Genomic DNA, 13967 nt, shown 5'->3' with positions numbered 1-13967 from the left:
ATGTATTTTTTGATTTTCGTAATCCAGATTTATCAAGATTATGATAAAGGATTATGAAAAAATATTTTCTAATTTGAATAAAGAACAAAAATGTTTTTTTATTTCTCAGATTAATACAATTATCGAATCATATTCTACTTAGGCTCAGGCCTTCTCTGCATCCATGCAATGTTCTAATTGGATGTCACAGGCGACAAATAGATGTGGGTTGCCAAGTTATTCCAAGTCTTTGCACTAAATCCCCTGGAAGAAATCAAAGCTTGTCTTGGAATACTGGAGCAGAATGAGTCATCTCTATTCAGACATTTGGCAACCCTTCATCTGTTAGCCCTGAGGACTTTTTGGTGAAAGTTGCCTGAATCTCACATCACTTTTGTGCTGCTTGAGTATCCTCCTAAAGGGAAAATATAGTGACTGGATAAACATGTCAATGTCATATAAGCAACAAAAGAAATCACCACCAATACACCAAAGTGGATTTCTTTTTCATAGCAGAATCCCAAATCCCATATGTCATGAGAACAAAAGGTGCAACTCATGGGCCACTGTAACGATCACATATTTCTGCAAGTAAATCTTATATCTAATAACTCTTCATTCTTCACAGCAGCCTGTGTGAGGTGATATCTAACAAGAGACAAAGACTAAGGGTAGTTGCACTGGTAAGCAGGTGTAATCTCTCTACATGCACATAAAGCACCACATATATCCATTCTTAGATGTATAAAAATATACATTCTGAAGGGATGATCTGGGCGAATGCAATCAGTATCAGCAGCAAAGAAGCTATAAGGAGTGATAGAAAATACTCATATGTTAGTCATTTTAGGTTCTCCCACCATTTGCTGAAATGAATCAGTATCGGTCCCAAGAGCCACCTTGAAATGAGTCAAAATCTGTTAAGAAAGAAGTTACAGCTGTTAACCCACTTCATGGTATGGGCTACGTGTTTCTATATTTATATATTTTCTGTGGTGAGCCAAATTGATTCAAACATGCCATAATGGGCATAAGCCCTAAAGATCTGCCAGGAGACCTGTATCATGCTTCCTTAACAGGTTCTTTAGTATCAAATGTAGCAACTGGATGAAGTTCATTTTGCGTAGTGTGTATCTTATTTTGGGCTTGATCTCAAATGAGTTGCCAACTGTTTTCATGTCCATTTAGGGAGATATATAACAGGTGATTGAACTCTTTTGGATAGTACTTCATCCTTAATTTTATTACAAGAGTAAGAGATGTGCCAGAGTCCAGTAACTGTAGACTACAGAACTTTGGGTGCATTTCCAAAACTAAGCCCCATGCATGTATCTGACATGGCCCATTAAAAACATTAATGTGATGTAATCTCAATTAATAAAGTGCTTTAATTCTCAAATTGGCAAGTTTACATTTATAAGATTTATAAGATCAAATAGTGCACAACCACAGCTATGCATTATGGTATATTTTTCTTTCTTTATTACTGGCACAAACAGGAACACAGAAGTTTTTATGAGCACAATGAAAGTTTTTGTAAATATAGCATTACTATGGTCAAGCATTTTAAGTATTGTACATAATTTTCCCCAGACTTAGTATATAGTTTATATTAAAGATGAATATAAACATTTAATTAAAGTGTGTTGACAACTGTCTTATGTTAGTGTCGTTTAGGGGTTAACTTTCAAAGATCTTGAATACGCAAGTGTCCTGCAACTGAATACTGATGGAATCTGGATGAGTTTCCAAAACCAACCCCAAAGCTTTCCATGAATTAAAAAAAAAACTAATTGTTGATGTTAACTACATGTTTCAACTGTCATGTCCTTTAAATCAAGAACTACATTTATTGGAATTGTGCACAAACCACATTCTGCACTATTTAACGAATAATGAAAATGTGGCCATAGTTCCATACCTGCACTTGGAGGCAGTAGTGGACCAACATTTATAATAGCAGGTTTGTAACTCACTGAGTTAATCTAGGACAGAAATGAATATGCAGACCCTTAAGTCCTATTTGGTTTACTGAAGTCTTACTTAAGTATGTGTGCATGTCTGACAGTCTTTCCCATATACTCTACATTAAAATAGCAGTGAGAAAGGTATTTGCTCCAGTATAATTGAAATAGATAGAGTTTATTAACAATGTAGCCCATTCTACTGGTAATATTAAATTTTAAAATATAAAATTAGTATATTCAATATTTAAACACCCACATCATATATGTCACATTCACATTTGCTATCAAATCAAATCAATTGGTCAAACTGCATTATGTATTTTTCAAATTCTAGTTACAAACAAAAAAGCTTACAAGCTGCATAAACATCACTGCCACAAAATAAGAAACAGGATGAGGCCATGACCAAACTGAGTGAGAGACTACAGCTGACCAAGCACTCCCACCCTCTATAAAAGAGGCAGCCCTGGACGTCTGCATGAACTGGTAGGCACCCAACACAGGTGAGTGTATCGACTGTGATGTGTGATGTGTGACTGTGTAGTTTGAATTCCTATTGATCAATTGGTAAAGTTAATGTGTTGTTAATTACTAAGCATATTGTCATCCTGTCTCAACACATACTGTATACTAAGTGATCATTAAGAGCAGTACTATTTCCATGATTGCGGATGGAAGTTGAGGGGATGGGAGAGTACTGAACTTTGATTATTTAACTCAATACAGCACTTGTTAGTTAAGTCTGAATAAGTTTTACCACCTTTACGCTCGACTACTCTCAAACTGACTTTCTGCAAGGAAGATTTAAAATGAGAAAACCAAACTGAAAAAGTTATTGTACTCATGTTTAATCATCTTTTTTATAGCATCTTGAGACTCCACCAGATACTCTACCACTCATCATTTTTTGGAACCAGCTGAGGTAAAAGATGTCAAAATCTCCAACATCAGATGGATACAACACCATTAAGACATCATGCTGATATTTTAACTCTATTTTTTCAGTCTCCACTAAAGTGCCACCATGAGCACAGACGCGGAGATGGAGTGCTATGGCCCGGCGGCCATCTACCTCCGGAAACCAGAGAGGGAGAGGATTGAAGCACAAACCGCTCCTTTTGATGCCAAAACCGCCTACTTTGTGGCTGATCCGGCTGAGATGTATCTCAAGGGTAAACTTGTGAAGAAAGAGGGTGGCAAAGCCACAGTTGACACAGACACTGGAAAGGTAGGCAATTCATTATTTTACTTTTCTAACAACATTTTCCCATCTATTTCCATTGAAGACCCTTTCTATGTAGGAGGATGCCATTCTTTCCATTAATATTTATTTAAATCTATATCTTAGTAAAACATTTAGCGGTTTTAAATTCATACTGACACAGTGGTTAACAAGGACATCCATACATCCATCTGAATAACTCTAAATTTGAAGAAAAAGAAATCATAGTAAAAACATTTTTACTGTATCTCTTCAGACACTCACTGTGAAACTTCGTAAAAACATTTTAACTGTATTTCATATTCAGACAGTCACTGTGAAAGAAGATGACATCCATCCCAGGAACCCTCCAAAGTTTGATAAAATTGAGGACATGGCCATGATGACCCACCTCAACGAGCCCTGTGTGTTGTATAACCTCAAAGAGCGTTATGCCTCATGGATGATCTATGTGAGTTCCCACTTTACTAATGTGATGTGCATTTATATCTGCATATCTAAATGTTAACACTATGTTTATTTTCTATTTGTGCTATTACAGACCTACTCTGGACTGTTTTGCGTTGTTGTGAATCCCTACAAATGGCTTCCAGTGTATGATGCTGTAGTTGTGGGAGGATACAGAGGCAAGAAGAGGATTGAGGCACCACCTCACATCTTCTCCATCTCTGATAATGCCTATCAGTTCATGCACACAGGTAAGGTCAAAGTTAGCAGTGTTAAATTGTGTAGAATTGAACTTAAACATAAGCTTACTGAAGGAATTACAAAACCAGAATTCATGTGAAATGTCTACGTTTGCATTTCAGATCGTGAGAACCAGTCTATCCTGATTACGTAAGTATAACCAGAAACTGTAACGCTAAATCATATAATAACGATAAAGCAGATTCTTGACATGTGTCTCTTATACCCCAGTGGAGAATCCGGTGCAGGAAAGACTGTCAACACCAAGCGTGTCATCCAGTACTTTGCAACAATTGCAGCTATTGGAGCCAAGAAGTCTGAGCCAACACCTGGCAAGATGCAGGTAAATTGGTTGTTTAAGATAAAACTTAAGTTTAAGAGGAGAGTTAATTTGAATGTTTATGTAACTCAAATCCTCTCTTGCAGGGCTCCCTTGAGGACCAAATTGTGGCAGCCAACCCTCTGCTGGAGTCCTATGGTAATGCCAAGACTGTGAGGAATGACAACTCCTCTCGTTTTGTAAGTAATCCAGGGAACATGTCAAGGTATTTTGTTGCTTAATTACAAAAATTGATGTTATCAATGATCTGGTTCTCTAGGGTAAATTCATCAGAATCCATTTTGGCTCTTCTGGAAAGCTGGCTTCAGCTGATATTGAAACATGTAAGTTTCAACCATGGTATGACTCAAGACTCATCTGGGCTATAATCTGGGCTTTAATAAAGTAATAGTATTAAAATGTAATAGAGTAATCTCACAGTGTCTGGTTAAATTTGTTTTTCTTAGATCTGCTGGAGAAGTCCCGTGTAACCTTCCAGTTGTCTGCTGAGAGGAGCTACCACATCTTCTATCAGCTGATGACTGGCCACAAGCCTGAGCTCCTGGGTATGTTACTTTGCAAAATTGAAATTGAAACTGAAACAATACCAGAGACAACACTAAACAATAATATGTGTTTTTACTCTGCTCTAGAGGGTCTTCTGATCACCACCAACCCCTATGACTACCCAATGATCAGTCAGGGTGAAATCACTGTCAAAAGCATCAATGATGTGGAGGAGTTCATTGCAACAGATGTAAAAAACAAAAAAAGAAAAAAATATTTTAGTTAAATAGATATTGCATGCTTAAGATAACTGGGGAAATGTTTCAAATACCAATAACATTACCTCATGTACAATGTAGACTGCTATTGACATCTTGGGTTTCACTGCTGAGGAGAAGATGGGCATCTACAAGCTGACTGGTGCTGTGATGCATCATGGCAACATGCATTTCAAACAGAAGCAGCGTGAGGAGCAGGCTGAACCTGATGGCACTGAGGGTAATTCTGATAGATATCTTTTAGGAAATCTACCAAGGGTTAGTATGTAACATATTTCTAAACATGTTTCAGTTCACAGATAACTAAAGGTTTGTTTTTCCATCAGTGGCTGATAAAATCGCCTACCTTCTGGGCCTGAACTCAGCTGATATGTTGAAAGCTCTGTGCTACCCCAGGGTCAAGGTCGGAAATGAGATGGTGACCAAAGGTCAGACTGTGCCACAGGTAAGATAAACAAAATTTAATGTTTGAAAAAAAAAGAAATAAAAGGGCAATATTTGCATTTTGACATGAAATATGATTCTGAAAAATCCTCATTCTAAAATGTTTTTTTCTAGGTCAACAATGCTGTCAGTGCTCTGTGCAAGTCTATCTATGAGAAAATGTTCTTGTGGATGGTCATCCGTATCAATGAAATGCTGGACACAAAGCAGCCAAGACAATACTTCATTGGAGTGTTGGATATCGCTGGATTTGAGATCTTTGATGTGAGTAGCTGAAAAGAAGAGCAATTCAAAGATCAACAATATTTTGACATGCAATTGAATACATTCATGTAATTGCAGTTCAACAGCTTGGAGCAACTCTGCATCAACTTCACCAATGAGAAACTGCAACAGTTCTTCAACCACCACATGTTTGTCCTGGAGCAAGAGGAGTACAAGAAAGAAGGAATTCAATGGGAATTCATTGACTTTGGTATGGACTTGGCTGCCTGCATTGAGCTTATTGAGAAGGTAAGTAGTCAATCAGGTCAAAGTGATTTCTTGATTCATGTGCAAATGTTTGCTTCCACGGTTTAAATTTTTACCATGAAATCTATTTTCTTCCTCAGCCAATGGGCATCTTCTCCATCCTTGAAGAGGAGTGCATGTTCCCCAAGGCCTCTGACACAACTTTCAAGAACAAGCTGCATGATCAGCATCTTGGAAAGACCAAGGCCTTTGAGAAGCCAAAACCTGCAAAGGGCAAGCCTGAGGCTCACTTCTCTCTGGTTCACTACGCTGGTACAGTGGACTACAATATCAGTGGCTGGTTGGACAAGAACAAGGACCCCCTGAATGACTCAGTTGTCCAGCTCTACCAGAAGGCCTCAAACAAACTTCTGGCCTTCCTGTATGCAACCCACGGTGCAGCTGATGGTGAGAAATTAGATTGATCAGAGTGATCAGAAACTGAGTATCAATACAAACAATATGTTTTTTCTGTGGTGTCAGAAACAACTTACATTTCTTGAACACAATTTTCAGAACTATTTTCTACTACTAATTGCACAAGAAAGTGAAATACGTCGTTGAGGTTGCGCATTTGATATTGGCTATTAGCAGATAATCAGTAGCAATTTATGATGTAAGTTTGCTGTAAGTTTGTAGAAGAAACTGTGTCTGTTACACTTGGTTCAGGCCTAGTATAACGCTGATGACTATTCTGTCGTAGTATATTCATGCATGGTACTTAATCAAAAAATACCCTTCCATACAGAAGAAAAGAGATTCCACAAAGTGATCAATTTAGTACCATTGATTAAATTAAATTTTTGTGAAAACAGAGGCTGCTGGTGGCGGCAAAAAGGGTGGAAAGAAGAAGGGTGGTTCCTTCCAGACTGTGTCTGCTCTTTTCAGGGTATGTATTGTTTCATATTTTTGGATACCAATTAAAAGCCACATCTTGAAATACTTTTGACCATTTATCTTGTGTTGTTGACCCACAGGAGAACTTGGGCAAGCTGATGACCAACTTGAGGAGCACTCACCCTCATTTTGTCCGTTGCCTGATTCCTAATGAATCAAAGACCCCAGGTTAGAAGCACATAGCCCAGCTTTGCACACTAAATGTGACATAGTGATTAAAAGAAATATTTGAAACAGTATGAGTTTGCAACTTTCAGGTCTTATGGAGAACTTCTTGGTCATCCATCAGCTGAGGTGTAATGGTGTGCTGGAAGGCATCAGAATCTGCAGAAAGGGCTTCCCCAGCAGAATCCTCTACGGTGACTTCAAGCAGAGGTAATGTAATTTTTAATATAAGCAAGTCAAGTTAAATTTCAGCTGAGTTTAAACAGCCGGCCAAGATGTGTTGTTATTGTAAGTAACAACATAATTTTCTCTTGTAGATACAAAGTATTGAATGCCAGCGTCATCCCTGAGGGACAGTTCATTGACAACAAGAAAGCTTCAGAGAAGCTGCTAGGCTCCATTGATGTGGATCACACTCAGTACAAATTTGGGCACACTAAGGTTAATTTCTATCAACAATATCAATAGATATGCCATGTACATATGTCTTTTTGTACCAATTTGTGCCGATGACTGAGTTCCTTCAAACAACCACACAGGTGTTCTTTAAAGCTGGTCTGCTGGGTCTGCTGGAGGAGATGAGAGATGAGAAACTGGCTGCTCTGGTGACCATGACTCAGGCTCTCTGCAGAGGATATGTCATGAGGAGGGAGTTTGTTAAGATGATGGAGAGGAGGTAGGATTATCATATAGTACACTGAAATGTCCTGACCAATAAAATAGATTACAGCTGTTTTTATTAAATCACATTACAGTAAAAATGACACTTTATATTAATTTTCCAGAGAATCCATCTATTCTATCCAGTATAATATCCGTTCATTCATGAATGTGAAAAATTGGCCATGGCTGAAACTGTACTTCAAGATCAAGCCTCTTCTGAAGAGTGCTGAGACTGAGAAGGAGCTGATGAACATGAAGGAGAACTATGAGAAGATGAAAACAGATCTGGCTGCTGCCCTGGCCAAGAAGAAGGAGCTGGAGGAGAAGATGGTTTCCCTGCTGCAGGAAAAGAATGACCTGCAACTGCAAGTGGCTTCTGTAAGTAGGATACATCCACACTACACTAATTGAATACTGTTGCTAACATTTTCATCTATTTGAAATTTAAAGAGGCCAGATACTCTTCTGGTCACCTTCGATGTGCCTGACCAAAACATGTAGATTGACAAATATTAATGAATATATTAAAAATATATAATTATTTTTTAGTATCCTGAAAATATTCAGGTACATTCAGAGAATACCTAACTTATTAACTTACTGCATGTTCAAAATAAACTGTAGGAAGTTGAGAACCTCTCAGATGCTGAGGAAAGGTGTGAAGGTCTGATTAAGAGCAAGATCCAACTCGAGGCCAAACTCAAAGAGACAGCTGAGAGACTGGAAGATGAAGAGGAAATCAATGCTGAGCTGACTGGCAAGAAGAGGAAGCTGGAGGATGAATGCTCTGAGCTGAAGAAAGATATTGATGACTTGGAGCTCACCTTGGCTAAAGTGGAGAAGGAGAAACATGCAACTGAAAACAAGGTTGGAATCATTTTAAACCTATATTTATAAAAAATAAATAAATAAATAAATAAATAAAGAGAAAGTATATGAAATTACCTTTCAAACATATAAAGTGATGGAAATAACGCACCTTGCCTGACACTTTCAGGTGAAAAACCTGACAGAGGAGATGGCATCTCAAGATGAGTCTGTTGCCAAGTTAACCAAGGAGAAGAAAGCCCTCCAAGAGGCTCACCAGCAAACACTGGACGATCTCCAGGCAGAGGAGGACAAAGTCAACACTCTGACCAAGGCCAAGACAAAGCTGGAACAGCAAGTGGACGATGTGAGAAAACCTTGCTTTTAATAACATGTTTGTATTGTTAGCTTGTGTGTTAGAATTGACATTCCATGATAAAAAATCAAAGCATTATTTCATGTCAACATCATAATATTATCTCAAAAGCTTGAGGGATCACTGGAGCAAGAGAAGAAGCTCCGTATGGATCTTGAGAGAGCCAAGAGGAAGCTTGAGGGAGATCTGAAACTGGCCCAGGAATCCATAATGGATCTGGAGAATGACAAGCAGCAATCTGAGGAGAAAATCAAGAAGTAAGTTTTCTTTTTCATCTTTAACCCTTACATTGAACTATTGCCATAATGCAACACAATGACCCTGAGTCAAAACTAAAACTTTAACAGCAATAACTGTTTTTTCCTCTTCTAGGAAGGAGTTTGAGACCAGCCAGCTGCTCAGCAAGATTGAGGATGAACAGTCTCTTGGTGCTCAACTTCAGAAGAAGATCAAGGAACTGCAGGTTCGTACTGGACATGAATACTCAGAGTGAAAAAAAACTGTTTTACAGTATGTTCCAGTCAACAAGCCTTCTTGATATTACTATCATCAAACTTAGGCACGTATTGAGGAGCTGGAAGAAGAAATTGAGGCTGAGCGGGCTGCTCGGGCTAAGGTGGAGAAGCAGAGGGCTGACCTCTCCAGGGAACTTGAGGAGATCAGTGAGAGGCTTGAGGAAGCTGGTGGAGCAACAGCCGCTCAGATTGAGATGAACAAGAAGCGTGAGGCTGAGTTCCAGAAGCTGCGCCGTGACCTTGAAGAGTCAACCCTGCAGCATGAAGCTACCGCATCAGCTCTCCGCAAGAAGCAAGCCGACAGTGTTGCAGAGCTGGGAGAGCAGATTGACAACCTCCAGCGTGTCAAACAGAAGCTTGAGAAGGAGAAGAGTGAGTACAAGATGGAGATTGATGACCTCTCCAGCAACATGGAGGCTGTTGCTAAATCCAAAGTGAGTATTTTGTTTATAACTGAAATATTTGCCTTTTTGTTATGCTTAGAAATATTAACTATAATGGATAAATATGGCAGTAGCTTTCAACTTAGATAAATGCTCAACATTTGCTTTGTTCATGTAAATGTTTTTAAATACATCATGTTTTGTTTTTGATAGGGCAACTTGGAAAAAATGTGCAGAACTCTTGAGGACCAGCTTAGTGAGCTGAAGGCCAAAAATGATGAGAATGTGCGCCAGCTGAATGACATAAATGCACAGAGGGCAAGACTGCAGACAGAGAATGGTGAGTCACTTGTGATAAAAAGTACTTATAAAAACCAATAATGATCATTTTGATGAATAACACATTTACTTTTTATCATTCAGGTGAGTATTCCCGCCAGATTGAGGAGAAAGACGCTCTTGTTTCCCAGCTGACCAGAGGCAAGCAGGCTTACACTCAGCAAATTGAGGAGTTGAAGAGACACATTGAAGAGGAAGTGAAGGTATAACAAGTTTACATGTTACTATACATTGTACTTTTATTAGCTTTTAAGGGGTGAATTGAGTCCTCCTTTTCAAATGTAGTCAGTCATCCGTTTCTCCACATTCACCTAGCACTTACTACTAAACCACCAGATCTCCTGCCTGTTATGCATGAAAAAAAAAGTTCATGTAACATGTCATCCGACCATGTTAGAAAGCAAAAAAAGAGCTTGAGAGAGAAATTCAAACATATGCTTAATTTCCATATTACCATTTAACTGATCAGTCTTGTCTTTTATGACTTAAGCACCTCCCTCTAACACACCAGCTTCTCCTTCCACATCCAAGCACCTTCCACCTGAATTCCTGGATTCTAAGTCTCACATACTACACTAAATTGCGAATCTGATATACGTTCAAGTAAATTATCCAAAACTGACTGATGAAAAATGACTCAGTTAACATTTTCCACCATGACAAATTATGTATTTAAACAAGATTTAGATAATATTTATATACTTAATAGATCAATTAAAATGCCTCTTGCCATTTTCATCAGGCCAAGAATGCCCTGGCCCATGGTGTTCAGTCAGCCCGCCATGACTGTGAACTGCTCAGAGAGCAGTTTGAGGAGGAGCAAGAGGCTAAAGCTGAGCTGCAGCGTGGAATGTCCAAGGCTAACAGCGAAGTGGCTCAGTGGAGAACCAAATATGAGACTGATGCTATCCAGCGCACTGAGGAGCTGGAAGAGGCCAAGTACGTCACTACCTTTTCAGAGTTTAAAATAGCTATCAATTCAAGTCCAGTTACACATTCCAGATATTTTGCTATGAATTTGCAATTAAGTACACAAACACAACCAATACTTCTTCACTACAGGAAAAAGCTTGCCCAGCGTCTGCAGGATGCTGAGGAGTCCATTGAGGCCGTGAACTCAAAGTGTGCCTCTTTGGAGAAGACCAAGCAGAGGCTACAGGGTGAGGTGGAGGACCTCATGATTGATGTAGAGAGAGCTAATGCTCTGGCTGCAAACCTTGACAAGAAACAGAGGAACTTTGATAAGGTAAGAGGAAATCAAAACCACACTGATTTGAGTGAAAAACAAATCTCTCTTACTAAATTAATCAATGTTATTCATCTATATCATTCTAGGTCCTTGCAGAATGGAAACAGAAACATGAGGAGAGCCAGGCAGAGCTTGAAGGAGCCCAGAAGGAGGCTCGCTCTCTCAGCACTGAACTGTTCAAGATGAAGAACTCTTACGAGGAGACTCTGGATCACCTGGAGACCATGAAGAGAGAGAACAAGAACCTGCAGCGTATGTCAATCCCACAATATTTTATGTAACTGTTATAGTGACAGTAAGGCTTTTTCCTTGACCTCTATAGGTGTAGGTCATGAGGTTTTGTGGTGTTAAAACCTAATTTTCTAGGTATAATGTATACAGCATATTTTAAGTTTCTCTTAACTGGATTTTGGCTTTTGGTGTACTACAGAGGAGATCTCAGACCTGACTGAACAGATTGGTGAGACCGGAAAGAGCATCCATGAGCTGGAGAAAGCCAAGAAGACTGTGGAGACCGAGAAGATTGAAATTCAGTCAGCACTGGAGGAAGCAGAGGTAAAAATCTAAATTACAATATTAGACAACTTATTGGATAAAATACAAAAGTATTTATGTAATGGCATGTATTCATTTGATTTTTTCTGTAATTTTCCTGCGAAAGACTGGTAACGTTTAGGTACATGTTCAATTTTTTCATTTAGGGCACACTGGAGCATGAGGAATCCAAGATTCTCCGTATTCAGCTTGAGCTTAACCAGGTCAAAGGTGAGGTTGACAGGAAACTTGCAGAAAAGGACGAGGAGATGGAGCAGATCAAGAGGAACAGCCAGAGGGTGATTGACTCCATGCAGAGCACTCTCGATGCTGAGGTCAGGAGCAGGAATGATGCCCTGAGAGTCAAGAAGAAGATGGAGGGAGACCTGAATGAGATGGAGATTCAGCTGAGCCATGCCAACAGGCAGGCTTCTGAATCCCAGAAACAACTGAGGAATGTCCAGGGACAGCTCAAGGTGAGCTTTGTCTGATCAATGGATAAACAAATGTTGAAGAGCAAAGGAAGTTAACTCTTTTTTTCTCCACATATTGTCAGGATGCCCAACTGCACCTTGATGATGCTGTCAGAGGACAGGAAGACATGAAGGAGCAGGTTGCCATGGTGGAGCGCAGAAATTGCCTGATGGTGGCTGAGATTGAGGAGCTGAGAGCCGCTCTGGAGCAGACAGAGAGAGGACGCAAAGTGGCTGAACAGGAGTTGGTTGATGCTAGTGAACGTGTTGGACTGCTTCACTCTCAGGTTTATGTTCAATAATTCAGAATGTCTTTCTACAGAATGACTAGACTATATATACAGACTTTGTTATACATAACAAATTTCAATTAAATGTAACTTTTTTAATATCCAGAACACCAGTCTTCTGAACACCAAGAAGAAGCTGGAGTCTGACCTTGTGCAGGTTCAAGGTGAAGTGGATGATGCTGTTCAGGAATCAAGAAATGCTGAGGAGAAAGCCAAAAAGGCTATCACTGATGTGAGTTTATGTTTATGAGTCTTCCTTTTATAAAGTTCAACTTCACCTCACCGAATACTTGTTCATGCTTGATGCCCATCATTTCAGGCTGCCATGATGGCCGAGGAGCTGAAGAAGGAGCAGGACACCAGTGCTCACCTGGAGAGGATGAAGAAGAACCTGGAGGTCACAGTCAAGGACCTGCAGCACCGTCTGGATGAGGCTGAGAACCTCGCCATGAAGGGCGGCAAGAAGCAGCTCCAGAAACTGGAGTCAAGGGTATGCTCATAATATATTCGCTTCAGGATATTAATCTCACTTTCAATATGTGGAATAAATTAAAACTTCCTCACTACTAAAATTCCTCTACAAGGTTTTGATAAACTGTGCAACATTGCATTACAGGTCCGTGAACTGGAATCTGAAGTTGAAGCCGAGCAGAAACGTGGCGCTGATGCTGTTAAGGGAGTCCGCAAATATGAGAGGAGAGTGAAGGAGTTGACTTACCAGGTAATTTCTGATATAACTAAAAACTATCCTGATGTCTTAATTTCATAATTTTCTTTCTTTACTCCATCAATAACACTCTTTTTTTGCATAGACTGAGGAAGACAAGAAGAATGTGCATAGACTTCAGAATCTGGTTGATAAGCTGCAGCTCAAAGTGAAGGCTTACAAGAGACAGGCTGAGGAGGCTGTGAGTCAAATGTTTTGTAATTTTTCATATAGGAATGTAGCACAAATCAATAACAGAAAGAAAGCATACTAATATGATGTAATATTAAAAAATATGACATACTTCAACTCCAAACTCTTAACAGGAGGAGCAGGCCAACACTCACATGTCCAGGTTCAGGAAGGTCCAGCATGAGCTGGAGGAAGCTCAGGAGCGCGCTGACATCGCTGAGTCCCAGGTCAACAAGCTGAGAGCCAAGAGCCGTGATCATGGAAAGGTAACCAAGTGATAATATTTTAAATATATTATTACATGGGCATCTTAATTTAATGGAGTTAATTATGTTCATTTATGAGCTTAATATTTTTATACCATTTTTTTTTAAATTGTAAGAATACATGCTGATTTTTTTTTCTTGTTTTCTTTCTAGTCTGATGTTGCTGAATAAGAGACATCCTTTTGGTACCTTTCGACAG

At 39.3% G+C, this 13967-nt stretch overlaps 1 protein-coding gene across 1 annotated transcript; it reads left to right on the top strand.

Annotated features, from left to right (window-relative positions):
- Positions 1 to 2829: 2829 nt before the first annotated feature.
- On the top strand, positions 2830 to 13967 carry LOC121883515 (myosin heavy chain, fast skeletal muscle). The gene is made up of 40 exons (XM_042391813.1): positions 2830 to 2868; positions 2952 to 3174; positions 3476 to 3619; positions 3710 to 3866; positions 3978 to 4005; positions 4087 to 4198; positions 4282 to 4374; positions 4455 to 4518; positions 4642 to 4740; positions 4828 to 4931; positions 5041 to 5179; positions 5286 to 5404; positions 5518 to 5667; positions 5746 to 5916; positions 6015 to 6321; positions 6729 to 6802; positions 6891 to 6978; positions 7068 to 7185; positions 7293 to 7416; positions 7515 to 7651; positions 7761 to 8016; positions 8263 to 8505; positions 8636 to 8812; positions 8933 to 9078; positions 9194 to 9284; positions 9381 to 9770; positions 9933 to 10059; positions 10143 to 10261; positions 10801 to 10997; positions 11121 to 11304; positions 11394 to 11559; positions 11738 to 11862; positions 12009 to 12317; positions 12398 to 12601; positions 12711 to 12836; positions 12924 to 13094; positions 13221 to 13325; positions 13417 to 13512; positions 13637 to 13768; positions 13922 to 13967. Exons 2-40 carry the CDS (start codon positions 2971 to 2973, stop codon positions 13937 to 13939), a joined length of 5814 nt encoding a protein of 1937 aa, XP_042247747.1. The 5' UTR covers positions 2830 to 2868; positions 2952 to 2970; the 3' UTR covers positions 13940 to 13967.

Source organism: Thunnus maccoyii, chromosome 18, assembly GCF_910596095.1.
Source record: "Thunnus maccoyii chromosome 18, fThuMac1.1, whole genome shotgun sequence".
NCBI classification, from domain to species: domain Eukaryota; kingdom Metazoa; phylum Chordata; class Actinopteri; order Scombriformes; family Scombridae; genus Thunnus; species Thunnus maccoyii.
The sequence above is the reverse complement of the archived record's forward strand: the minus strand, read 5'-3'. Positions and strand labels throughout refer to the sequence as shown.

Excerpts from the sequence above, each read along its gene's own strand:
- LOC121883515 (XM_042391813.1), top strand. The coding sequence starts at position 2,971 with ATGAGCACAGACGCGGAGATGGAGTGCTATGGCCCGGCGGCCATCTAC. Across the intron at positions 4,006-4,086 it reads AACCAGTCTATCCTGATTAC|TGGAGAATCCGGTGCAGGAA; the intron begins GTAAGTATAACC and ends CTTATACCCCAG. Across the intron at positions 7,186-7,292 it reads TACGGTGACTTCAAGCAGAG|ATACAAAGTATTGAATGCCA; the intron begins GTAATGTAATTT and ends TTTCTCTTGTAG.